We start from the raw sequence: 25,563 nt of genomic DNA on the forward strand, positions 1-25,563 counted from the left end.
TCCTCCAGTTCTTACGCATTTGCAAGCAGGCCAATGCAACTGCGCCTTTGTAGGAGGTGTGGACTTGGACAACTTTAGGATAATACTGATACTGACACTTATATTTGTGTGGTGGGAGTGTCTGTATGTCCTACGTTGGTTACAGCAGGGGGCGCCACTTAGCAGAAACCATGTGGTGTTACGAGTCCAGAGCAGAGGCAATACTGACCAGTATGGCCATACTATTAGAGCATGTGCTACTTGATAGTGCGTTGATTGCTGCCACGTGGAATTCTGGGAAACAAAGTTTAGCATTTACTCACGGCTCAGGATCTAATGTGTCATTCTTCTTCCTTTCAAACTGGTCTTTAGAGATCATGCTGCATACAAAGAAGATCAAATATCAGATTTGTTGAACATTTAAAACATATTTCAAAGGATTAAGTATATAATGGAATGGGGAAAAAAAAGAATAATTCTGTATGATTTTGAACTCAGATGATTTGATAATTCATAAAATCTTCGCGAACAATCACTTACGTCTGTGGCTGAGCAGGATCATCTCCTAGCGTCACGCTGTCACCCTGAATCTCATTGAAGCACTTTTCGCAGAAATGATACCTATACAGTCACAATAAACACAAGTTGAGTCATGGATCACTTCAGGAATTACATGGGGGTGCACAAACACACACAAGAGTGACTGATTTATTAACATGGATGGAATATCAAATGTAACGTGAGTTTAACACTTCCAAGAGTTAAAAGAAAAACGTTAATACCAGGATGTTTATAACTAAGAATAAAGAGAAATTTTGCCAAATGCTGACATAGAAAAGAGACCAAATTCAGAGTGGATGTGAGTGCATAAGCGAGTGAGAGCGGCTGTGTCTGTTTGCCAATCAGCTTATTAAGAGGTGCTGCAGTGACATGCTCTGTGATGCAGGGGGCGCAAGGGAGACTGTTATGCGTAATTCTCTATAAAAAAAAAAAAAAAAAAAAAAAAAAAAAAAAAAAAAACCTAATAAATGTGCCAGTGCAAATATTACAACTGCCAATAAATTAGGACTGGCTGGAGACTTCAAGCTGAGAAACCTTGAAGAAAGAGAAAAGGGGGAGGGGGTTGAGAGCGAGAATGCAGTTTGATGTTTAGCAAATACATACGAACAGGCCTGAGAGTAAACTATGCCAGCATACATATATCCACACAGAGAGGTTTAATGCCAGTGTCTGATCTGCCTGAATCTCAAATGCAGCTATTGCTCCGTGCCAAACCACACACACACACACAACTAAAACCAAACCACACCACATGACAGGGAGCACGTCTGCTTCAATGCGAGTGTCCTCTTAAACGTTTCCCATGGCTGTTGACTACATGAATGTTACCTCAAAGAAGTGTGTCATCTCACCTGTTCTGATAACTGTAGTAAGTGCCATCTCGGGGTATCGTACACAGTTGCTTGCCATAACAGCACAGCGTCTGAGGAGAAAACTCGTACTGTGGGAGGAAAGGAAACGAAAGTTTAGAAACATGACTGGAAAATGCTGTTCATGTCAAGTTTGTGTAATGATGACCAGGAGTCAGTCGACTAGCTAATATCAAAATACTGGAGGTTATTCAACAGTAGTAGTGAAAATATGACAATAATGGCATTACCGTTTAGTTTTAATATTACTTGCACCACAAAAACTGAACCAAAGTTATGTTAGCAAAAATAATGAATTCAATATATAATATATAACATAATAAAAAAAAGACAACTGCATAATGTGCAATGTGAATAACATGCTTAAAAAAACAAGGGCATGTCAAAAATGGGATGTGTTAGATATTCACTTGATTTTTACACTTCCATAAATCCAAATATTTTGCCTTTTAACATTTTTGTAGTTATTGTTCAATAACACATTTATTTTCACATTATTACTAATTATTATTATTATTGTTATAATCTTTGTGGAGAGATTGTTGTACAATCATTTACTATATGATAATATATTTAATACAAATGAAATATTTTTGTGGAGATATATTGTATAACCATTTATTATGCAATTTATACAATAATATCTAATACAAATTTGCCTTCACATTTATTATTATTATTATTATTATTATTGTGGTGCAATATTATTGTATAACCACTTATTATACAATGATATATTTAATATACATTATTTTTCACATTGTTATTACTATTTTTATTGTTATTATTATTGTGGAAATATATTATTGTATAACCATTTATTAAACAATGATATATTTAACACACATTTACTCACATATTATTATTTTGTGGAATGATATTTTATAACCATTTTTATGAATCTAGTTTTTATTATACAGCAACCATTTATTAAACATTAATATATTTCATATACATTTTTTCACATATTATCATTACTTTTGTGGAGAGAGATTACTGTATAAACATTTATTAAACAATGTACACACATTACATATATTTATTAGCACATTTATTATTATTATTATTATTAATAATAATAGTGGAGCAATTTAACTGTACCATTTATTAAAAAAATAATAAAGCAAAGTCACTTTTATTTATATAGCACTTTATACAATACAGATACTTTCAAAGCAGATTTACAGTGATAAACAGGAAAATAACAGAATCAATCATGCAAACAGAGTTCAATTCTCTAACAAGACAATAGTGTTATTGTTCAGCTGAAGTCAGTTCAGTATTCAATAAAACATTTATTTGCACATTATTAATACTCATTGTTGTTATTATCTTTGTGGAATTAATACGACAAGAGAATCTGAACTGAAAGCCAGCGATCATCTCACCTTCCTACCGCAGCAGTAACCGAGGCCCTGCATGACCGGGTCGATCTCCTGCTCGAACACCTCAGCCAGTTTGGAGCAGTACTTGTACACGCGCGATGTCTTCCTGTTGTACAGCCACGCATTGTTGAACATCAGCCACACGTCGTCTACATACTGCCAGGGCTCCTGATACTGACCCGTGTCCAGTTTGCGTTTGATAGTGGACAGGTCTATGGGATTCTTCACGATATCGAAGTAGTCCTTAAAGCAGGAAAGAAAACACCTTCATAGTTCAGTCAAAAATGTACTCGTACAGTTTTCAAACTTTGGTATTAGATATATTTTTCAGTCATTTCCATAATTTTACAATGATGAAAGCACATATGCATGTGAGACTCACAGGGATGCCAAGAAGTATGGGGTCCACAGGCTGTCGGAAGGGCAGAGACTCTGGATCCTGCCTGTACAGAGACTCCAGAGTGGGCATCAATGCCTGCCGCAACTCCTCTGGCTTAAAGACTGAGGAGAGAGAGCAGGAAACACAAAAGACAGGAACAGACAAAAGTTTAATGAGGACCTATTCGGGAGTTATTCTCTATATTCGTAAGCACTGAACTCCCTGAGTTTTCTTCCAGGAACGAACACAAAAAAAGAAACATTGGTTCATACTTTTCCTGCGAGACTGGGACGGTGAAGAGGACGTTGTGCCGTTTGTTCTGCTTTCATCCTCCTCTTTGATCTCTGTCTTCATGTCCATCTTCTTGTCTTCTGTCTCCATTGGCTCCTGCTTGGTCTCCAACCCTTCTTGCTCCTCCTTTTTGACCAATAGGGAGCCTGTGTCATCCTCCGTCTAACAGAGGCCAGAACAATCATCAGAATCTGACACATTCAATGCCAAGTTTTTGAAAGAGTTTCTTATGCTCATCAAGGCTGCACTTATTTGATAAAAAAAATGCAGCAAAAATAGAAATATTGTGAATTATTCTTATTTTTTTTTTAAAAAGTTTTCAACTGTAATTTATTCCTGTGATGTCAAAGCTGAATTTTAAGCATCATTACTTCAGTCTGCAGTGTCACATGATCCTTCAGAAATCTGAATATACAATACAATACATACATAAAATATATATATATATATATATATATATATATATATATATATATATATATATATATATATATATATATATATACACACACACACATACACACACATACAAAACACACCTCCATCTTGGGTTCTGTTTTGACGCTTATGTCGTATTCCTGTTCTTCTGTTTTAGTGTCACTGGGTGGTACATCAGGCACGGCATGCTGGGAGTGCAGCTCGGCACTGGCTGCTGATGCTGGGGTGGGAACACGGTTTTCACCACTCTGAAAGAGAGAGTATCCAATTTACTGTCTTAAAACTGAAAAATTACTCTCATATTTGGCAGATGGCACCGTTTAGTTTGATAACAATACCGTAACATTGTTCCAAAACCTAGTAAGTGGCCTACTGAGATCAAAGGTGCGCCTTTTTCCAAAAAGGTAGCACAATTTCACGGGCAAAAAGGTCCATGGTCAATTGTCAATAGTGCAGTGATGCATGAAGCAGCTTTCTGTTTGTCTACATGGCGAATCTGTGTGAACGACTTGAACCCGTTGTGAAATTTGCATGGGGAAATCTTTTGCCATCTTGTTTTCATGAATAACTATTAAAATGACCGGGGCCGCAAAAATTTGCTGATGAACTGCAAATGTTAGCACACAATAAAGGCTGTTACAAACCAAGCCAGGCTGTCGTTGAGTGTCTGTCGGAATAGTTTTTGCAACATGTTCTGCATCATCAGCACTAGTCAGACAGCTGTCGGCAGCTTTTTGGCCAAATGAGCATGTTGAATCTGTAGTGAAGCCTGTAGTGATCTCTCTGACTGGCTGTTCTGACTGGTTTAGTGAACTAGTACACACACACACACACACACACACACACACACACACACACACACACACACACACACCACACACACAAAAACAGAAGTTACGAAGCAAGCAAACGAAGTAGTCAAGAGGTAAACCAGCATGGCTTCATGTACAGTTTGTATATTTAAAGTCCTAGCTATTCCAGTTTCCCTTTTTGAATAAGGAATAAAATTAATTACGAATAACAACTACTGCCACCTGCTGATATGGAGTTATTTCGTATCACGCAGGCACAGAATGTACGTGCTAGTTGGCCATTGGTTGTAGTCTTTGCAGTGTTCAAGAGCAACTTTTGGCCTAGATGCAGGTGACGTGAGGCGAAACCACAGTCGGCTTTCGTAAACCAGGCCAAAGTCATGCAGCAGTTCATGTATCCCAGAATGCATTGCAATAAGCTTATTGAAAAATGTAACCAAAGAGTGCTATAAATTGACAAAAAAAATATGTGTGCATTCTATACTTGTTAGAGCATTGTGCTATTAGCTTAGTAAAATGCTGATTTCAAACACTATTGGAATCAATTGTGATTTGAGTCTCCTGTGCATTTCTTGTAGGGCTGCACAATTAGCTGAAATAAGCCTACTAAGCCATATTGTGATTTTGGTTTTATCAACTCACAATGGCTGCTATTTAATTAAATAAATGTGCTGCGTGTTTCAGAGTTAAGCGTGGCAAAGTGTTCATTTACACGTGAGAGGCTCATGACAAGCTCATCGTGTTTTAATGTCTATTGGTTGCTTATAATGTGCATTTGGGAACGCAAAAACTTACCAATCATCTTCCCAAACTTGTAATGTGAAGCTAAAGCTGAGTTTCCACCGCAGGAACTAGGGACTTTGTGGTGGTACTCGGTGTGTTTCGACCACAGGGACCAGGGTCTGAATTAAGTTCCAGGTAAAAATTTCCTCCTCAGAAAGTCCCTGCTCATGAGGTCATATTTTTTCAAAGTTCAGGAACTTTTGGGGGTGGGACTTGGGTGCTGAACATGCTGATTGGATGAGTTCACACAGCATTTTGATTGGTTGACTCCAAGCAGCATTTTATTTCAACCACCATTTTTAAAAGTGTTGCGGTGCATGCAGTAAGAGCTGTTTGCTTTTCGAATCAACAGTTTAAAAGTTTAAAAAATACAACCAATGGACAGACAATGATTATTATAATTTTACAGTTATACAGTAAAATAAAATTATATAAATTTTTTGTAAATAAATTTCGCAAATTTTTACTTTATTTTACAGAAAAATATCACTATAGTAATATTACTTTTGTTTTAATATTTAATTTATTAACAATAATTATTATAATTAATAATATATTAATATATATTTTATTTTGATATATATAATCACTTTTTTTTTTGACAAATTGTGCAGCCTTACAAACAAGCATCGCAAACCTGGCCTCTCTGAAACGAAACACATTTTAAAATTGCCATTTAAATAAAAAAAAAAAAAAAAAAAGAAGAAGAAAAAGAGGGAAAAAAAATTGCTATTCAACTTTTCCCCCAAATCACGTAGCCCTAGTTTCTTATGAAGTGCAATTTGTGTGGTGCCCAAAGATTGCTGTCAATGTCGTGAATGAGTAGATAACAAAGTTTAATTTGGTTCAGGATGCTGCCTATGTAGGCAGCTCACTAGGTTTTGGAACAGTGGTTGGAAGATGGATCTGCGGGGTCTCACCGGTGTTCCAGGGTGCTGCTGAGCAGGGAGGGGCAGCTCCGTCTGGGGCTGCATGTGAGGCGGGGTGCCCTGAGCAGGGGCGGGAGTGGGTGTGGAGGCCTGACTGGGCTGCAGTGCTGCTGGCAGGTTAGTGGTGCTGGCGGTGGCGTTGGGGGGTGGTGTGGCGCGGAGTGGAGCCTGAGGGGGCGCAGGGCAGCCTAGTGAGGGGCCCAAGGGGCCAAGTGCATTCAGGGGGAGGTTAGCGTTCGGCTGCTGCTGGGGAAGGAGAGATCGCACGCACACAAGCAGGGACAAAACATGTTTAGAGGGGACGTTGTCATGCGAAATGAGATTACTTTAGGAACATGAGTGCATGCGCGCACCTGGGAAACGGCTGCCTGCGCGTTGGGCTGACCAATGTTAGCGTTCATGGCATTGGTGTTGGCAGGGAACTGCGGTTGAGCCATGAACGGCGCCTGGTTGGCCGTCTGCGACACCATATTCCCACCGTGAGCTCCCAGCATGCCTTGCGTTGGGGGCATTCGCGTTGGAGACATATTCATCTGTAAAAGAAAATGGCAAGAAAGATGCAATGAGATGTATGTCCAGATGGTAGAAACAACACACTTCTGGAACAACCTTCTGGAGGAAGTGAGATGTGCAGAAAATATTAAAAGTTTTAATCATTTTTATCATCACTGATTTTCCATTTTATACTTTTAATATGCTAGTGTTATAATCTCTTTTTGGGTCTTATTTTTAATTTGTTATTTTATTCCTAGTGTCAATTGCTTGTTCTAGCCTGTAAAATACTTTGAACTGCATTTTGTTTGTGACATACAAATAAAAATTAACTGATTGAAGAAGGAATGAGAAACAAGAAATGAAGACTAACCGTAGGGACTTGGTTCATGTTGATCTGTTGATGGTTTATTGGAGAAGCGGCACGTGCTGCCATGGGAGCCTGAGACATCGGCACATTGGGCATTGCACTGAATGGATTCACTGAATGGATTAGGAAATACATCACACAAGATTGATTACACAGAAATTTTTGTTTAGAGTTGAGAAAACAAATGTGTTTCCCAGACGTGATTTGCGGCGAGGGGACTGGCGAAGTACCTTGAGACACCTGCATGCGATTGATGATCTGATTTGGCACATTAGGCATAGGCACAGGTCCATCTGAAGAGAGGGATGAGACAAAATGAGTGTTTTGTGTGTGTTTTTTAACTTGTGTGTTCAGGTTATTTTGAACCGAAGAGGTTTTTTTTCTCCTGACAATACTAATTAATGTCAACATATTGGCCCAAAACTTAATGACTTTGATCACATAGGGTATAATGACTTCCCAAATAATTGTTTGTACTTTTTTAACTTTGGAACTTATTGATCGTAGGTCTCATTAATCTGAGCTTATGCACCTTAGTTTTCTTGAGGTGAATAAGCTTGAGTGAAGTTGTATCACTCAAATACAGAGGCACATACACTCAGATCAATAGAGCCCAACAGTCGGTTACGGAAGTAAAAACTCCAATTTTTCCAGAGAAATTGATTTTTAACAATAACTTATAAACCTTTAAAGACAGCCTTACTGTGAGCCTATGAGGTTGTTAATCAATGGTTTTTTTTTTTTTAGTCTGTATTAAATCAACTTAGTTTAACAGAAGAATTTGTGATGAAAAACTACATTACTCATGATGCTGTACAGAAAATTAGGTAACAGTGTTTCCTAAAAAGTTTTTGGTAACATTAGTTAACTACATTAGTTAACATGAACAATGAAAAATATTTCTAAAGCATTTATTAATCTTAGTTAATGTTAATCTTAAGATTTACTAATACATTATTAAAATCAAAAGTTTTATCAGATAACAGTTAATGAACCTGAACTAACAAAAAACAGTTGTATTTTTAATAACTAATGTTAACAAAGATCAGTAAGTACTGTAACTAATGTATTGCTCACTGTTAGGTAATATTAGTTAATTCATTAACTAACCTTAACTAATGAAACCTTATTGTAAAGTGTTACTGAAAATTCCACCAGTCAGAGTCGAAACAATATAAAATGCACCAAAATGTAGTTAGTTCCGCCCACTCCCATGAATCATTGTGAATGACGTAATCGTGTTGGTCTCCCAACGCTCTCATACTTAATAATACTTATATATATGAATATATATGCATATTTTGCAATAAACTTAAAATATATTGTTTTTATATAAATCAACATTTTTAAATCAGAAGTTTTATATTTCTCCATTGTTTTTAATTTGATTATGTTGTTCTCAATGCTTCGTCGCATTGTAGCTCTTTCCATCACTAAAGCCGTTAAGTACACAGTCTTGTACCTTTGTATTTTTGTCAGATTTTCAAACACTCTTTTGCTTCAAATTAAAGTTTGTAATGTTATGATTCACCTCGTTGCTGATTGGCTTGGTTCATGGCTTATATGAAGACTTAATGAAGACTTTTTTGAAATCCTTATGGGAGAAATGAATGGAAAAATTACTTCCGGAACCAGCGCCGCTAAAAAAAATTGGGCGGGAACAGTTGCACTCTATAAGCTCAAATCAATCATTTCCAAAAAGAAAAAGAAAAACCACTTATTGAAAGAAAACAAGCTGATGAATCCAATATATTTGGTGACAGTACAGCATAATGAGAGATTTAGGGTTACACGACTCACTCTGTGGCCGAGGTCCCATGACATTAGGCTGGTTGAGGGCCGGTGGCTGTTGTCCCGCTGCAGTCATGGTTGTCTGATTAATAATCTGCTTCTGCAATCGAGACCTTCTCTTCTCCTCCAGTTCTTTCTGGATCTTATAGATCTTCTCAGCCAGAAAGTGGTAGTACTCATCCTATACAACACACACAGACTACATTATTAAAATCAACATAATTGGCACTGAAGAATTTCACTTTACACACATAATCGGCCTTTAGGATGAGGTGTAAGCTTGACTGTGGTTTGTGCTCACCCTGCTGTTAGCAGACTCGTACATATCTCCTTCCACTTTACGTGCGTACGCCACCAGGTTCTCCATACGGCGGTCCTTCAGGGCGGCAGGGTCTGGCGTCGGAAAGATGGCCTGCACACTAAAACACAGAGAACAAAACTACGTTTAAGCTACTTATTACAAAGAACAATCCCCCTGGCTCAACTGGACATTAATTAAATTCAAAATATACATTATATCTTAAATGATATAACACAGGGGTGTCCAATCCTGTTCCTGGAGGGCTACTGTCCTGCAGTTTTCAGCTCCAACCCCAATTAAACACCTGAACCAGCTAATCAAGGTCGTACTAAGCATGCCAGAAACCTCCAGACAGGCGTTTTGAAGCAAACTGGAGCTAAATTCAGCAGGACAGTGGCCCTCCAGGACCGAGTTTGGACACTCCTGATATAACAGAAGTCTTAATTTTATATTTTAACTTTAAGAGGTCTTAAATTTGGTGCCAAAAAGCAGGAATTGCAATACGGCTCAATGTGATTATTAAACTTCAAAAGGCAAGGATTTTATTAAATAAATATGAGTGCTGAACGTTTCAAAGTGAAAACGCAGCGCTGTTGCACATTCTACAGGCTAGAGGTTTCAGAGAACACACTTATGATCTACTGTTGATGAATTATGACATTGTTTACTTTTATGGTGTTTGTATTGTATTATGTTTTAGATGGTTGTAAGAGTGCATATTTTATTCTCCATCATCATGTTTGAAGGAGCAACTGGAAGTAATAAACACTGCAAAATAAGTGTCCCAGTGTGAAAGTCCCATATTACGAAGAAACTATTTTTTTCTGGTTATTATTGTTATTTTGGTTACAAAATAAACTATATCCTGCATTTAATCCAATGTTTAGAATATACATTACTCCATAATTGTTAAATAAATAGAAGCAAAAATATTTAAAAACCTAGCATACTTTTTGTATTCAAATAAATTAAATCATTTTGCTTGTACGTCTCCTTGTATCCCATTTTTTTTTTTAAGAAAAACAAATTGTCATTGTGCAATTACGTTCTTAATGTGCTCCTAAATTTTTCCATTTTCAAACTGCAGCACAACTGTTTTCAACATTGATGATAATCAGCACATTAGAATGATTTCTGAAGGATCATGTGACACTGAAGACTGGAGTAATGATACTGAAAATTCAGTTTTGATCACAGGAATAAATTACATCTTAAAATATAACTTTAACTTGTTATTTTAAATTGAAAATTTTACTGCATTTTTAATCAAATAAATGCAGCCTTGGTGAGCAAAACAATTTAAAATATTTATAAAATATATATAGTTTAAAAGCAGGTATTACTAACAGTTTGTGAACAAGGTGGTTGCGGAGGTCCTGAGTGACATGCTCGTGCCAGGCTTTCCTCACACTGGTGGCTGACAGAGGGGCCGCTGTGGGCAGGTTACCCATGCTGCCTACCGTAGAGCCGTCCGGCATCAGCTGACTGCATGAGGGAAATCAGGAGAAACTTAGTTAGCAAACAGATTTAAAACATCAATTTTAGCAATTAAGAGCTGGGCATGTGTTTTGGTTGGTGTGCGTCCATGTCATACTTGTTAGGGTTAAGGGTTGACGACATGGTGCCATCTGGGAGCAGCTTAGCCTGTTCTGATGTCGGTACGCCGATTGGGTTCATCTGACCACCTGGACAAAAAAAAACAAAAACAACAACAAACAAATAAAAATACATAAATAAAATTATAAATATACATACACAAAAAAAACATTTAACAATTAAAAAAAAGAATAAATATAAATAAATATAATATAAACTCACACTATATATAGTTTATATATATTTTATAAACAATTCATACATACTAATATGGATTTACTTGTTTTTATTTATTATAAAATTTCATGTTTATTATATATATATATATATATATATATACACACACACACACACACACACACGTATATACATACATACACACACTAACAAATGAATATACATAAAATATAAACTCACACTAACATATACATAGCTTATATACATAATTTATATAAACAAAATGTATTTATTATTAAATAAATACGTTTATTTATATTCTTTATATATATATATATATATATATATATATATATATATATATATATAAACATTTATTTAATGGTTTAATAAATATCATTTAAAATATCAATCCTTATTATTATATTAAGTTTTTACCGAGCGCATTGATGGATCTCATCTGCTGCTGGTGCTGGGTCTGCGCAGTCGGCTGCCCGGGGCCCTGCGTCTGTGCAGGGGACTGGGTCTGTGTGGGGGTCTGGTTGCTGTAGGGGAGGCCGAGGGCATCGTATGCACGCTTCATGGAGCTGGGGTCGAAGGGCGTGGAGCTAGGTAGCGTGGGCGCCGTCTGCTGCCCCGTGCCGACCGACCCGATGGGGGTTTGCAGACCAGCGTTGGGGGGACTCAACATTGCTATAATGCAGGAAAGAGATGTTAGAAGCCTTCTGGGAAGACGACATTTGCCTATTTCAAACAAGATATGCATGAGATTTTGTGTCTGATTCTGCTTAAACATTTGGCAGAATCTGTTCATCAAAACAAAAAGCAAAAAAGTTCAAAACCTGCCAAACAGCCATCTGGAAGAAAACATTATTTGTGAAAAAAAAAAAAAAAAAAAAACGGGGGAAGTAGAAAGGAAGGGGAGGGGGTTCGAGACGCCATTTGCATGAGGAAGAAATATCACAGCGCGGAGTCTCTAACATGTAAATCCCCCAGCACAAAAACAAACACTTTAGCTGCCTCGCACTCTCAGAGTCATGATGAGAGACGCTTGGCAAAGGGAGAGGCAGTTTGCAGGTTTGCTGGAGCTGTAACAGCGTGAGATTTTAATGAGTCACCGCTCAGCCAGCGGGGCGGCACGATTCTCCTCATCTTTCGAGCCCCTCCCCCTCAGCTGAACGACTCTGCAAACATACACGGGTCGCATAAAACATTCATGCACTCGCAGCTACTGAACTACAATGATGCCTTTCCTTATAGAATCCAACTGAATAACTACATATCCAGAAAATAACATGCAACTGAATTTGTTTCTTACTTTAAAAACATTTTGATCTAAAGGTTTATGACTAAATGCCTGATTTGTGGACAAATATAAACGGTGATTACATATTAACTTTTTTGGTTACAGTTTATTTTAAGGTGTCCTTGTTACAATGCAACTACACATTTAAGTACTGAGTAACATTAATTAACTATATGTACTTACTATAGGGTTAGGGTTAGGATTAGTTGCATGTAATTATGCATAATATATAGCTACTACTATGGTAACTTCATGTATGGTGTAACAAGTACACTAAAATAAAGTGTTGCTCTATTTTCAATGATACTGTTTAAAAGAAGTGCACCTAATTGTATTGAATATGCTCTTGCAGTGTACTGTAAATCTTAAAAGAATATTTAAAAAAAAAAAAGGGTTAGTTCATCCAAAAATGAAAATTCTTTCATTAATTACTCACTCTCATGTCGTTCCATACCCGTAAGACATTCGTTCATCTTTGGAACACAAATGAAGATCTTTTTGATGAAATCTGAGAGCTTTCTGTCCCTCCATTGACAGTTTACACAACTACCATTTTCAAGCCATGGAAAGGTAGTAAAGACATCATTAAAGTAATCCATGTGACTCCAGAGGTTTAACCTCAATTTTATGTGTAAAAAAAACCATAATTTACCATTTTATTTACAAAATATCAATCTCCACTGGGTGTTCACAAGAGCACCACGAAACATGCGTGTTGTGTTGATGCGAAAGTAGACGTTGCTGTGTGAATGCATGTTGGAGATTCATATTTTGTAAATAAAGTGGTAAATTATGTTTTTGTGCAAACAAAGAACTTTCGTCAGTTCATAAAATTGAGGTTAAACCACTGGAGCCACATGGAGTACTTTAATGATGTCTTTACTACCTTTCTGGGGCTTGAAAGTGGTAGTTGTGTAGGCTGTCAGTGGAGGGACAGAAATCTCTCAGATTAATAAAAAGATCTTAATTTGGGTTCCAAAGATGAATGAATGTCTTACAGGTTTGGAACGACATGAGGGTGAATAATTAATGACAGAATTTTCACTTTTGGGTGAACAAAACCTTTTATATTCTTTTAAAGTACACCACATCTGTAATAAATACTATTTTTTTAAAATATGCTAAAGTGTCCTTTTTCGCATGGGCATCACATAAAGTTCACATGAAGTTTTTTGAGAGAACATCCAGAGAATGCAAAGCTGGAATCTAGACAAATCTAATTTGAAGAAACTCAAATGTAAGGCAGTTTTGAACTGTTTTCATCAGTTTATATTTCATCATTTATGATTCTCATGCTTCCATTTGTTATTTTATAGACACTTAGACAATTAGTGTTATAATTTTAGATGTAATATAAATATATACTGTAAATATATTTAATGAATAATTATTAATATAAAATACAGAAATATTAAATTTGCATTATTTTATATTATTTTTATTATTATAAAAATGTATTGTTGGGATGTTTGACGCAGGAAAGACTCACGTTGCTGGTTGCGCTTGTCACTGGCGTTCTTCAGCGGGAGGCAGACAGGACAGTCGTGCCTCGTGCAGTTCTTCCAGTGCGAGATGATCTGCCTCGATGAAGCACAGTGAGCCACTGCAGAGACAGAGAGAGAAGAAAGCCTGAGCCAAAGTACAAACACTGCAAAACTGGGAGCAAAAAGGTCCTGTGGGAAAGCAGGTCTTCAAGGAACTGTACGCAGCAGACGCACACACATCTGCTAAACCCAGGGCCAAGAACCCTGTCTTTACTGTGATAAGTCATTTTTCTGTCCTCACAGGAAGTGAAAAACTACCACAAATGACAAATATTACAGCCAAATAGATCATAACTGATGTTTAAAGGGGTTATGAACTGCATTTTTTTAAAAATTATAATGTTCTTTAAACGCCCACTGCTATGATTGAGTAATAGTTTTGCATATCAAAATAATTTTCAACATCCTCTCTACACACATGGAATTGTTCTGAAAACTTCCGATGTTCGCCATACATGTTTGAGCAAGAGTCTGATCCCGAATCAGAAGACAAACCTACACCTCAATTACCAAGGAAATTCCAGCAACAGCTTGGAAAATTATCATCTTTATTTATATTTATTCCTTACGTATTTTGACAGTAGTGTCAAGTGTTTGGATAAATATAATTAGTTACTGTACTTAAATATCTGTTTTATCATACAGAGCGATCAAGTTGTCACACTGCTCGGTTCCAGTTTCGACACAATTATGATTTATTGCTGCTCTGTGTGTTGCTCCTGATTTGAATGCGGTTGATGTTGATGGTTCTAGAAGGAAGCGAGTTCTGCCAAGAGAGCCTTCAGGAGAAATCAAAGTCTGCAAGAACATGACACTTTAAGAATGATCTCTAAACGTTCATGTCTTTCCACAGGAGTCCAAGAGAGAGAGATACGCGTGTCACCGCGGGCAGGGAACAACAGGAAATGAGCTGGCAGCGTGGAGGGCACGCTTGGCACCACACTTGCGTTTGAGTTGAAATGAAGCCCTGTGCTCTGGGTCCAACAACAACTACAGCACTGAGAGCAAAGCAGCCGGGCAGCATCGGGCTGCCGCAAGCCCTCTCCTGCCGTTTGCCAACTCCTTAATACTGCATTATACCATAAAGGCATGATTTTCTCTATAAATGGACTGTTATACTTGAGACGGAGCAAAGCATTTGCTCGGGAAATTCCCTGTGTTTGCGAATGAAACGTTACTGGTTGTGAACCGAATGGTGTTAGGCCAAAAATATACTCTATGCAAGTGCAAAAACGTGACATTTGACATCCATTATTGTGGCGGTAACAAACCTCAATTGGGCAACTTTCAAACGTGCCATTACATCGGATGTTATTCAAATAGCTAGGTATATAAATTAGTGGTAAACTTGAGTATAGTGCTGCAGTTGTGTGACGAACACAATGCTCTAAACCCCACATCAGGACAAAAGCGTCTCATTACCGCTCTCGCTGAGACTAAACAGGTCTGCTACCACACGCCTCACCCCACAAAATACAGCTGACACACCTCAATGGATTTACACACACACACACACACACACACACACACACACACACACACTCACACTCACACTCACACTCTATACACGAAAATCATTCTTCATGCAACCCTTGTTCCAAACCCAAATCCAAAACCCAACTTGTTCCAAACTTTTGCAGACATGTTTTAATAAACATTACATAGTGTATGGAAATTATATTGTATTACATATATGCATGAAAATAAGTAAAATTTGTAATTAATTTTTTAATGCATATAATTCTTCATTAATTTGTATAAAATACCACTGATCATTTTCAAACATATCTTATCATTTGGCCATGGAATTGTATTTTTTTTTTTTTTTTTTTTTTTTTTTTTTTAAATATTACTTCAAGAACTTCAATTACTAAAAAAAAATCTTCATGGAATCATTAAAGAACCAGAAATGTTAGGAATTGGAAAGAAGTAGATCTTGTAAGGCAACATAAAACATACTTTTTAGAACAAGAATCACAACCATTCTCTTTTGCTTGTTTTCACTATTTACTGTCTATTCTTGCCACCTTCTGTTTATCAACTTTGTAATATCGGCTTTCTGTAACACTATCTCCACAACTTTTCATGTTGTGGTCAAGCAGTGTGTGACACTGGTGTTGAAGCTGCACTGAAGCCCACACGAGAGTCATGTGGAAAAGAAAATTCGATGTCGACTCACCTTGGCAGGATTTGCCGGCCTGGCAGTGTGTCATGTGGTTGAGGACGTTCTTCATGGTCCTGCAGTGTGGCAGGGCACAGGCTCGCACCTCGCCGTTGGCCTGCTCGCGCCGCTGGCACTTGTGGGCATGGAGCAGCAGAACCAGCTGCTGCTGGATCAGCTTGCGCTTCTCCGGATCGGCCGTGGGGCCTGCGGACACGCCCTGACCTGCCACCATACCCACCGACACCTGCTGCTGCTGGGGCTGCAAAAGAAGGCATCACAGAATAAACTTTTGCCTGCAAGCTCTATTCAGTTTGTGTGCATGATGGGAAACTCACCATGTTTGGCACGCTGGTGACCGTCGCTCCCTTTAGGTCAGTTGGAAACGGGGGCAGGCTGTTGGGAAGGCCGCCTTTATTCTGAGCGTTCACGCCAGTCGTGCCCATTTGTTGCCCTCCACCCTGGTACTGACCAAACGGACTGTTGCCACCTGCCATGCCCATCTACAAGAGGAAGAAAAATGGAAATATTATTTCAGATGAGTCATCATAAAGATCCAGACACAGAATCTCATATCTAAACTTACACCTGGTAAACAACAAAATTTGATTTCTCTAAAGGAAGATCCGCCAACATTCCTTGTGCGTTGTAAAGATCTTCATTACTGTAGTATGGGATCATTTACCATTTTCATGGTTAAAATCCAGTAATTTCAACGAGAATCAATGCTATCAAGAGTTTTGCAAGAGAACACAACATTTTCAAGTTGGTCACGCAAACATGACACGTTAACCAACATAAAACTAGTTTGTTTGAAAGTGACTTGTGTGTGTGCTATGTTTCACTTAAAGGTAGGGTAGGCAATTTCAGAGAGGCTAGCAATAGCAAGCTAGCTCTGAAAACATGAGATCCCACCCACCCTTCAGAGCATCTCCAAAGCCATGCCTCCTCGAAAACACATGAACGCACACAGCAGAGTCTGCAAAGCCTCACGAGAAACGGCATTAAATTACCTCATGTTTAAATCACATAGGTCACGGGTTGCCATCTCGTAACTGCAGTTACAACATGGCGTGAACGCAGCATAAGCTCGTTGTTTTGGTTCAGGAGGAACTGTAAAAGGCGGCTGCTGTTTGTTTGTGGTGCTCGGTTACTGTCTATCTACAACTCTGCATAGCCTTATTACTGAGCTTGCTGATGACGCGTGATGTCTGTGCACGAGGAGGTATGAAAATATATGTTGACAGGCATCATTGAGATACTATTATAGTTTTTATTATTAATAATAATATTAATATTTTTAATGTTTTTAATTATTTTTAATTTTAAAGTTCTAGTAATTTTAGTGTGTTTTTAATAGTCTTTATATAACTTTTCATTTTTATTTCAGTTTTAGTTGTTTTATTACATCAGGTTAAAACTAAATGAAAATGAGAAATGTTGCCTTGGCAACTAGCTGAAATAAAATAAGTTTATTTTTTATATTTTATTTCATTTCAGTTAACATTTCATTTTATTTCTATTAACTAAAATGTTTATGGTTTTAGTTAACTACAGTAACCCTTTCATTTTATTCAGTGACGGCACTAAAAACCCTTACAATTCACATTTCTATAGAAAAAAATCATTTACCTTATTTTGCCATTATATTCATATAACGTGAGCATTTGGATTATGCAAAACTTCATGGCTCAACAGCAAACAGCCAATTAAATATTACTGTCCCTCACGCATATCAATGAAACACCAAACAATAATTTTGATCTAAGCATTACTACATTTTTAGCAGCTCACTATGATCTTGAGCAGAGAAGGGCTTCCCCCGTCAGACAAACTCCCCTCCCTCTTCCTGTCTTTCTCTGTGCTGATCTCCAGCAGTGTGCCGGCCGTCCATGCTCCCCTGTTGACATCGCTCCAGCAGACCAGATGAAAGAGGCCAGTGGAGTGGCACACGCACCAGCAGCCCCTCCTCTCTGCTCACTCATTCATGCACACCAACACACTTCTCACACTACTCTCTCTGCTTACTCATCCACACACACATTGTCTCTCTCTCTCTCTGAGCAGCCAGGATTCTCTTTCCCAGCAGATCTGCATCGTCCCCAGGATTTCCTCCCTCTGAACTAGAGATGCACCAATGTATCGGCTGATGATATTTATCGGCCGATTTTTGATCGACATATCGGCGATAGCATGAAAAAGGCAGATATAACAAACCGATGATTTATTAATTAACTGCGTGCAGGCACTGAGCTATATAATGTCTGTTGCATAATCCAACATTTTTCTCTGTGTAAAATAATTAAACAGCTGCCAAAACAAAATGAAATCTGTACAAAATACAGCAGTGCTCGTCATTATGGACCGTCCAGGGGCAGTGTGAATAACGCTCGGGACAACTGAACTGTGCAACACAGTCACTGTCCCGATCAGGCCAGTGCTACATGTTTGCGAAAGTTTATACTTTGTATGTGGTTTTAAACCTTGTGAATTTAAATATTTAAGTGCAAGAAAACACAAAAGAGAACTCAATTCTACTCACTGTGTGAAGTTCGCACACATCCATAGCATGAGCCTGGACAGCAGCGTCTCGAGACAGCGCGCAAATACCGAATAGTGTTGTCTTTCGCTTCTTCTAATTCACCCAAAATGATATCAACATGGCCGTTGGTGAGTATCCTTGTAATCATAGTCGGTTACGTCTTAAATGAATGTAAACAGCTGAGATAAAACACACTTGTGTAACAGTATATTGGATCCGTGCAGCTCTTAAAGTGACAACAGCCTAATAATCCTGCTGCGCTTCTGTCTGCATTTTAATGTTAATAAATTTTTAAAAAAAAAAAAATAAATAAATAAAAAAAAAACTCACTTCTCTTGGCAAAATAACTTTTATAACTTTAATAAGGATTCATATGTTTTTAATTTATACAGTGAAGAATATGCAGCGTTCTTACATTTGTTTACTTTTTAACTTTGATAATTTAAAACATGATCAAAACACTATTTTAAATGACAAAACTTCAAATAAGAGAGCAAGTGACAAATATTCGTTTCGCTATCGGCCAATAATTGTTTGTTAAAATTAGTATCGGTCCAAAACAATCCTATCGGTGCATCCCTACTCTGAACCAATCAATCATGACCTTTGTGACATCATGTTCTATAAATAGCTCACCCAAAATAATTTAACAATTTAACTCATGTCATTCTAAGGCCGTGTGTCCACCAAAGCATTTTTTCCTAAGACTGCGTGCTTGCCATTTCTTTATGGCCGTCTACAGTTAAAAATGTTCAACTTCGTGTAAAACGCAGCACTCGTCACTGTCACTTTTTAACCAGATGCCCAATCACAGTGGGGGAGGGTGGGAAAAACACCACATTGACCAACAGTCACATCCTGCTTGTACAATGGCAACAAATGACAAGAAGCACATCAACTGAACAAAATCATCCAAAACAAGAACCAGAGCAAGTACTTTATATTGTGTCAACATTTTTATAATCAGAAACAAACTATCTGCAAAATCAGATACTAGTAACACTTCCTCTGATGTGCCACAACTGAAAAAAAAACAAAAAAAACACTGAGCCACTGAAGAGCTTTCAAGTGCCCATAGCTAGACGTTTTCAGAAGAGCAACTGGCTTTTTAGCCGACTATAAATGCTTTGGTGGACACACGGCATGTTCATTTTCAGTCGAACACTGAAGAAAAGTTGGTAAAGAGCGATACTGTTGTGCAGTGTTTACCTTAGTAAGTTGACCAAGTGGATCTCTGAGCTCATGAGTGTGAGTGGAGGCGGGGCTAATTAGCATATTCATAAATAAAGCATGGTATTTTAAGGCATGAAGACATTTTTTTTTTTTTTTTCCCCACAGAAAAAAAAAAAAAAATGTTTAAATGTGTCATTTTGGTGATGAAAGATGAGTTAAGGGATAAAATTACTGACTACGGGGGGACTTTAAAGAGCTTGAGCATTTAAACCAGCAGAAAACAAAACAAAACAGAACGTTATCATGCATTGGTGTGGATACTAATATAGTTATCATTATTGGTATGAACATATTAAGCTTCTTAATAACGGTACTCTATCGTACACAAATGTTACATTCGCTCAAGATTCATACACTGCCCCGGACTTCTTTAAAACGGCCCATTATTTTAAAAATGACACTGATGTGGCCCATTACAAAAGCTGAAGTATTTTTAAACAATGACATGCACAAGATGCTGAAAAAATGCGTATGACAATGTAACTGCCAAAGATGCAATGGACACACGGCCTAAAGGGAAGCACAGATGCTTCAATAAGTTGAGCAGATGTGCTTGTACAAGCAGCAAAAGCTTGAGTTTGTCTTGAATCCCTATCAACTGGAGACAACAATAGCGCAGACAGAACGCAATACTACATTGTTTCAAACAGTTACTTTGTAACAATGTTACAAACAGTAACAGCAGAGCAACAATAAAAGTGAACAGTTGTTGCTTTATCATTTACTCAAGATAAAAAGTGGCTGAAAAGAGTGAGCTGTACAGTCGAAAGCCGCTCCAGATGAGCCTCTTGTGCGGTGAGAGCATTTAACCACCTTCATGACACCGAAAGGGTACAACATCTTCCTGGTGGTACCACAGGCCAGAAAACATTCCCTCCCATGTGACACTACCAGCATCCAAGTATGAGTACGAATGGCTAAATTTTTGCAGATTTTTTATTTTTAATTGGTCACACTGATCATGTGACAGATGGTCCAATGGTCTTTTTTTGAATCTCAAAATCATGCTGGAGAACACGATACTAGGACCAAACCGAAAAACAAAGGGTGCGTTCACACTTGGTTCGATTGCCTGGTCGAAACCAGAGGTCGACTGCTCCTCCCTGCCCCCAATGGATTATGATCACATTAGAGTTGTCAAAAGTACCAACTTCGGTACCTAGTCAGTACTGAAATTTAAAAAATGTGACGCTTTGAGCACCGTTGAGCGGATTAGTAAACACGTCTGATTGGCCATTGTGTTGACGTGCTCATCGGATATGTCTGTGATTGGCTACAATGATCAAATGCACGGGACCGTTTGAAAGCACATGGAAGTGTTTGAATTTGAAAGCGTTTTGAAAGCGGGAGCATTTGGAAGCAGGTGTCTATCAGTGGACTGGTCCGCGATAGATGCCTGCTTTCAAACGCTCCTGTGTGTATCTGTGTAAGCGCTCGGTGAGCGTCATTGATATCTATTTACAATATTTTTGAAGCGTTGATCATTGAAGCCAATCACAGATACAGTATCTCACAGAAGTGAGTACACCCCGCACATTTTTGTAAATATTTTCTTTTCATGTGTAAATATTTTCTAAATATTTGTAAATATTTTTATATAAAAGATATAATAAAATATTTACAAAAATGTGAACGGTGTACTCACCTCTGTGAGATACTGTATATCTGATGAGTATATCAACACAATGGCCAATCAGAGGTGTTTACAAATTCACTCAACAGCGCTCATTTTTTTTACATTTCATTACCGACTAGGTACCGAAGCATGAGGGGGTTAAGAGATAGCCAGTTTAAACTTTAGTTTAAAAGAATACAAAGACATTTTTTCATTTAATTTGTCAAATTCTGGAGAAAAATAGCACAGACACTGGACAGTGCATATGTCGAACGCTTGCGTTCACACACGCTATCAAATGGCGTTTTGAAATTCATGATAATTTTTTAATTCAAAGTATCTCTCCAATTGTTTTATTTGTGATAATGAATAATTTTTTTTTAAAATGCAAAATAAAAGCATATTCCAGCTCTAACCCCAATAAATCACTAGCTATTTGCGCATTGGGATTTGAATTTGTAATACAAATGCACACACCTGCCAATTTTGACACCCGAGTGCTGCTTTTAGACCCCATCAGTCAATAACCCATCTATCATAGAGAGACACGTTCTATTCATCAAATTTGCATAGAGCACAAATGAGATGCGTATGCATGTAACATGGCACTTTACGTCGAGAGCTTTTCATTTGCCTTCCTATCAAGCATAGTTCTGCAGCTGCCTTTATCGGAGGCCTTCAAACAAAATGGCAGAGTTTAAGAGTGTTCTGGCACGCAACTGCTCTCGTAACGCAAGCATTTAAGCCTAATAAAAAACACAAGTGCAGGGATGAGTCATGCAATCAAACAATGAGGCAGCAAAGAGCGGCTCCAGATAAAGAGTGATAATGTGAGTCCGTCTGTTACACTGGCAGATGAAACTAGATGTACAGCCTGATTTACACACTAATCAGATTCCAGCAGCATGCTAGAGCTCTAAAAACAGACATGAAACAAATTTCACCAAACATAACTGTCATAACTTATTGCAGAAAGAAACAGGGACTTGATGGTACCCATGTGGATTTTTGAAATTTGAACCATTTATTAATTATTGTTGTTGTTGTTAATTTCCACTGAATGAGTGTGACATGATCTACCAATAGGAAATGAGCTGCAAAATTCAGTGTTATTTTAGTATTTATTATATACTATTACAGTATTTTTTTAAAATTTTGAATTAGCTTTAATTTTCATATTTTATATTTACAGTTTTCATTTGAATTTTAGTTTAAGCTGTAGAAACTTTATTACGTTGTTATATTGTTTGTTTTTTAATTTCTATTTAGCTTTATTTTAGTTAATTTTAGTACTTCAACTTTTATTTCAGTTAGAAGTAAACATTTCTAATTTTCGTTTAAGCTTTTTTAGATTTAATAGAATAAAATAAATAAATATATATATATATATATATAAAAAGCAGAATAAATAAGTAAAAAGCAGAATATCACAAAACTGTTTGCGAATAAATCAGCACTTCCATCCCATCGGGAACAAAATCATTAGTTACGGATAAATCAGAAGAAGAATAGAAATGGAAATTGTAGCCACTGAGCAAACCACCACAGCTATTTTATTAAATATATTAAATTATGTGTGGTTTATAGCGTGCTTTATAGTGTGTTTAAAAAAAAAAAAAAAACACTTGGCAGCAGAAGCTTTATTTCTGCGTCAGAATGTCCTGGAAAGTAATAATAGCCATTCATCTGGGTAAATTATTTAGTGACATGACCTGAGGTAGTTACATGATTTTTGTGATGCACATCTAGGAATTTGTATGATAATTGTGCACGTCTTACCTTATCGACCTCAATTTTTTATTTGCACTTTGGAAATTTTATTACATTCTTGCCAATCAGCTTATTTATCCAAATGTGCATAAAAATAACTGAATGGAAACCTGGCTAATGAGAATAAGGATGCAAAGTAGAATTTTTTCTTTGTGTCTTAACATGACTATGAACTCTAAATGGGTGAAAGTGAAACCACAGCAAAGGAAACTGGTCATCTCACCTTGTTGATGCTGCCTTGCTGGGTGTTGATGCCCATCTGCTGTGTCCCTTGCGTGAGCGTCTCTGCCAGGACACTCGCTGCTCCTCCTGGTGCTGCCGCCCCCGCTGCTCCTCCCGCTCCTACAGAAGTTGCCACCTGCATGGTGGCACCCTGGTACTGCATCCCCGGCGCACCTCGACCGCGGCCTACAGACCCAAGGGTTCCATTGATCACCTGACCGGGCTGAGCGCCCGCATTCTGTCCCATCATGCCGCTGTTCAGCATGGCCTGGTTAAATCCCGTGCCGAGTCCCATGCCAGCTGAGCCAGCATTATTGCCCTGCGTCCCTGGGGTACCACCTGGTTTCTGTGTTTGCGACGGGTGAGAAGGGGAGCCCTGGCCCAGGGGACTCTTTCCAAGCCCACCCAGTTGAGGTCCGATGCCGCCAGGCTGCGGACTGGCTGAGTTCATCCCAGCGCTGCTTCCCGGCCGCAGGAGCTCAGAGAGCTGCTTGTGCTTGGCAGCAGCATCGGGGACCATGGGGCCATGACCGCCTGTACCTGCAGCCCCACCGTTAGAGGGCATGGACATCAGCCCCAGGTCTCCGTTAGGAATCAGCTCATCTGGAAGATCGTTCTCTAAGTCATCCCAGGAAAGTGAACCCAACTCTAAGTAAAGAAAGAGAGGGAGAAATTTAATTGTCAGTCCAAATCCGATTATTAGGGATGCACCGATACCATTTTTTCAGAACCGATCCGATCCCATAAATTCGGCTGATATTTTTAAATCAATGTAGAATTTCTCTATCTCTGTGTATTGAACTGATAATCATTCATTTGTGAGTTAAACACAATCTACTAAATACAGACAACTACATTATAAAAAAAAAACAACAAATGAGAAAATATATAATCATAATCTACAACAAAAATACTATTATAAACTAGGTTAGTGGATAATTCAGCAGGAAAAGTTACTATAGAAAAATCATGAGGCACAATAATTGTATAAAATCTAAACATTTAGTGGAAAAACATTATTTATTGGGGAACAAATAAAAGTGAATAAGTGTAGCACTAAATCTGGTAAAATGTTACATTTTGCTCTTTGTATTGTAAAAATACATTCATCAAAAACAATGACGTTATGTTCGAAGGCCTACACCAAAAACAACAAGTAGGGGCTGGACTACTTTTAAAGTTTTCAAAGTTTTGAGGTTTTTCATTTTTCGACGACCTCTTGAACCCTCTTGCCCCAATTTTCACAGAATCTGTTCAAATGGTTTTGTTCCTATATGTGCTTTCTAGGCTGACCCATTATATTATAATTTTTTGCACAACCTGCACATTGACAACACCACAAGCTTGTTTCTGCAACGACATCTGGCATGACATTGTAGAAATCTCAAATGTCTCATTTAACAACAAATTTTGCCGTAAGATGAATCAGCATTTCTGCAAAATAAATATCCTGTCTACTTTTCATATTATTAAAGGGTCTTATCTAAGCTGTGGTTTTGACGCCATGAAAATATTGCTTTAGCAGCTCTACATTGTGAGGGAAAACAGCAGAGAGAGTAGCAGTCTAAATCAATATGCCTGCATGAGGCTTGATCTGCAACCGAGTCTGCTAATAGCCCTAATAAATCCACCTCATCTATTAAAATCTGCTAATGAACAACTGATGCTTTATATACACACGGGACTGCGTATGATATAGCAGAACAGCTGGGAAGAGAGAGACGTTCTCCATCACCTCCGTGACTGTGAGAGACTAAAGACAGCTGTTTGCATGTTTAGCAGAGTAAATGCCACCAACACTACAGGAGGGACGCTAAGAGATGATGTCACCACTGATTCAGGTGCAAGAAGGGCTATAAAATAATGGACTTGATAATGATTCACTCCTTTTATTCCAATGAGAATGAGCCCACTTAATCATTTGTAGTGCATACTGCATACTATGCTGTACATTACTGATGTCAAATGACAATAAGGTGTACTGTTTCATATATTACTTTTATAAAACTGTAGGCAG

The 25,563-nt window shown here is 37.8% G+C and overlaps 1 protein-coding gene across 3 annotated transcripts in view; it reads right to left on the minus strand.

The window, feature by feature from the left end:
* crebbpa (CREB binding protein a) overlaps nt 1-25,563 on the minus strand; it is a 42,972-nt gene that overhangs the window by 6,540 nt on the left and 10,869 nt on the right. Inside the window, exons 2-21 of one of the 3 annotated variants that reach the window (XM_051909061.1) lie at nt 23,548-24,194; nt 16,503-16,667; nt 16,183-16,426; nt 13,949-14,062; nt 11,592-11,846; nt 10,975-11,065; nt 10,728-10,865; nt 9,381-9,498; nt 9,089-9,260; nt 7,519-7,581; nt 7,292-7,401; nt 6,780-6,959; nt 6,418-6,669; nt 4,004-4,150; nt 3,446-3,626; nt 3,177-3,295; nt 2,798-3,037; nt 1,392-1,480; nt 520-600; nt 303-359 (exon numbers count right to left, since the gene is read on the minus strand). In XM_051909061.1, the coding sequence (XP_051765021.1) occupies nt 303-359; nt 520-600; nt 1,392-1,480; nt 2,798-3,037; nt 3,177-3,295; nt 3,446-3,626; nt 4,004-4,150; nt 6,418-6,669; nt 6,780-6,959; nt 7,292-7,401; nt 7,519-7,581; nt 9,089-9,260; nt 9,381-9,498; nt 10,728-10,865; nt 10,975-11,065; nt 11,592-11,846; nt 13,949-14,062; nt 16,183-16,426; nt 16,503-16,667; nt 23,548-24,194 (3,463 nt within the window). Of the gene's footprint in view, nt 1-302; nt 360-519; nt 601-1,391; nt 1,481-2,797; nt 3,038-3,176; nt 3,296-3,445; nt 3,627-4,003; nt 4,151-6,417; nt 6,673-6,779; nt 6,960-7,291; nt 7,402-7,518; nt 7,582-9,088; nt 9,261-9,380; nt 9,499-10,727; nt 10,866-10,974; nt 11,066-11,591; nt 11,847-13,948; nt 14,063-16,182; nt 16,427-16,502; nt 16,668-23,547; nt 24,195-25,563 lie in introns of all 3 variants that reach the window. The other 2 variants (XM_051909060.1, XM_051909062.1) reach the window with 2 other exon arrangements.

The sequence above is a fragment of the Ctenopharyngodon idella genome, chromosome 10 (assembly GCF_019924925.1).
Source record: "Ctenopharyngodon idella isolate HZGC_01 chromosome 10, HZGC01, whole genome shotgun sequence".
Taxonomy (NCBI): Eukaryota; Metazoa; Chordata; class Actinopteri; order Cypriniformes; family Xenocyprididae; genus Ctenopharyngodon; species Ctenopharyngodon idella.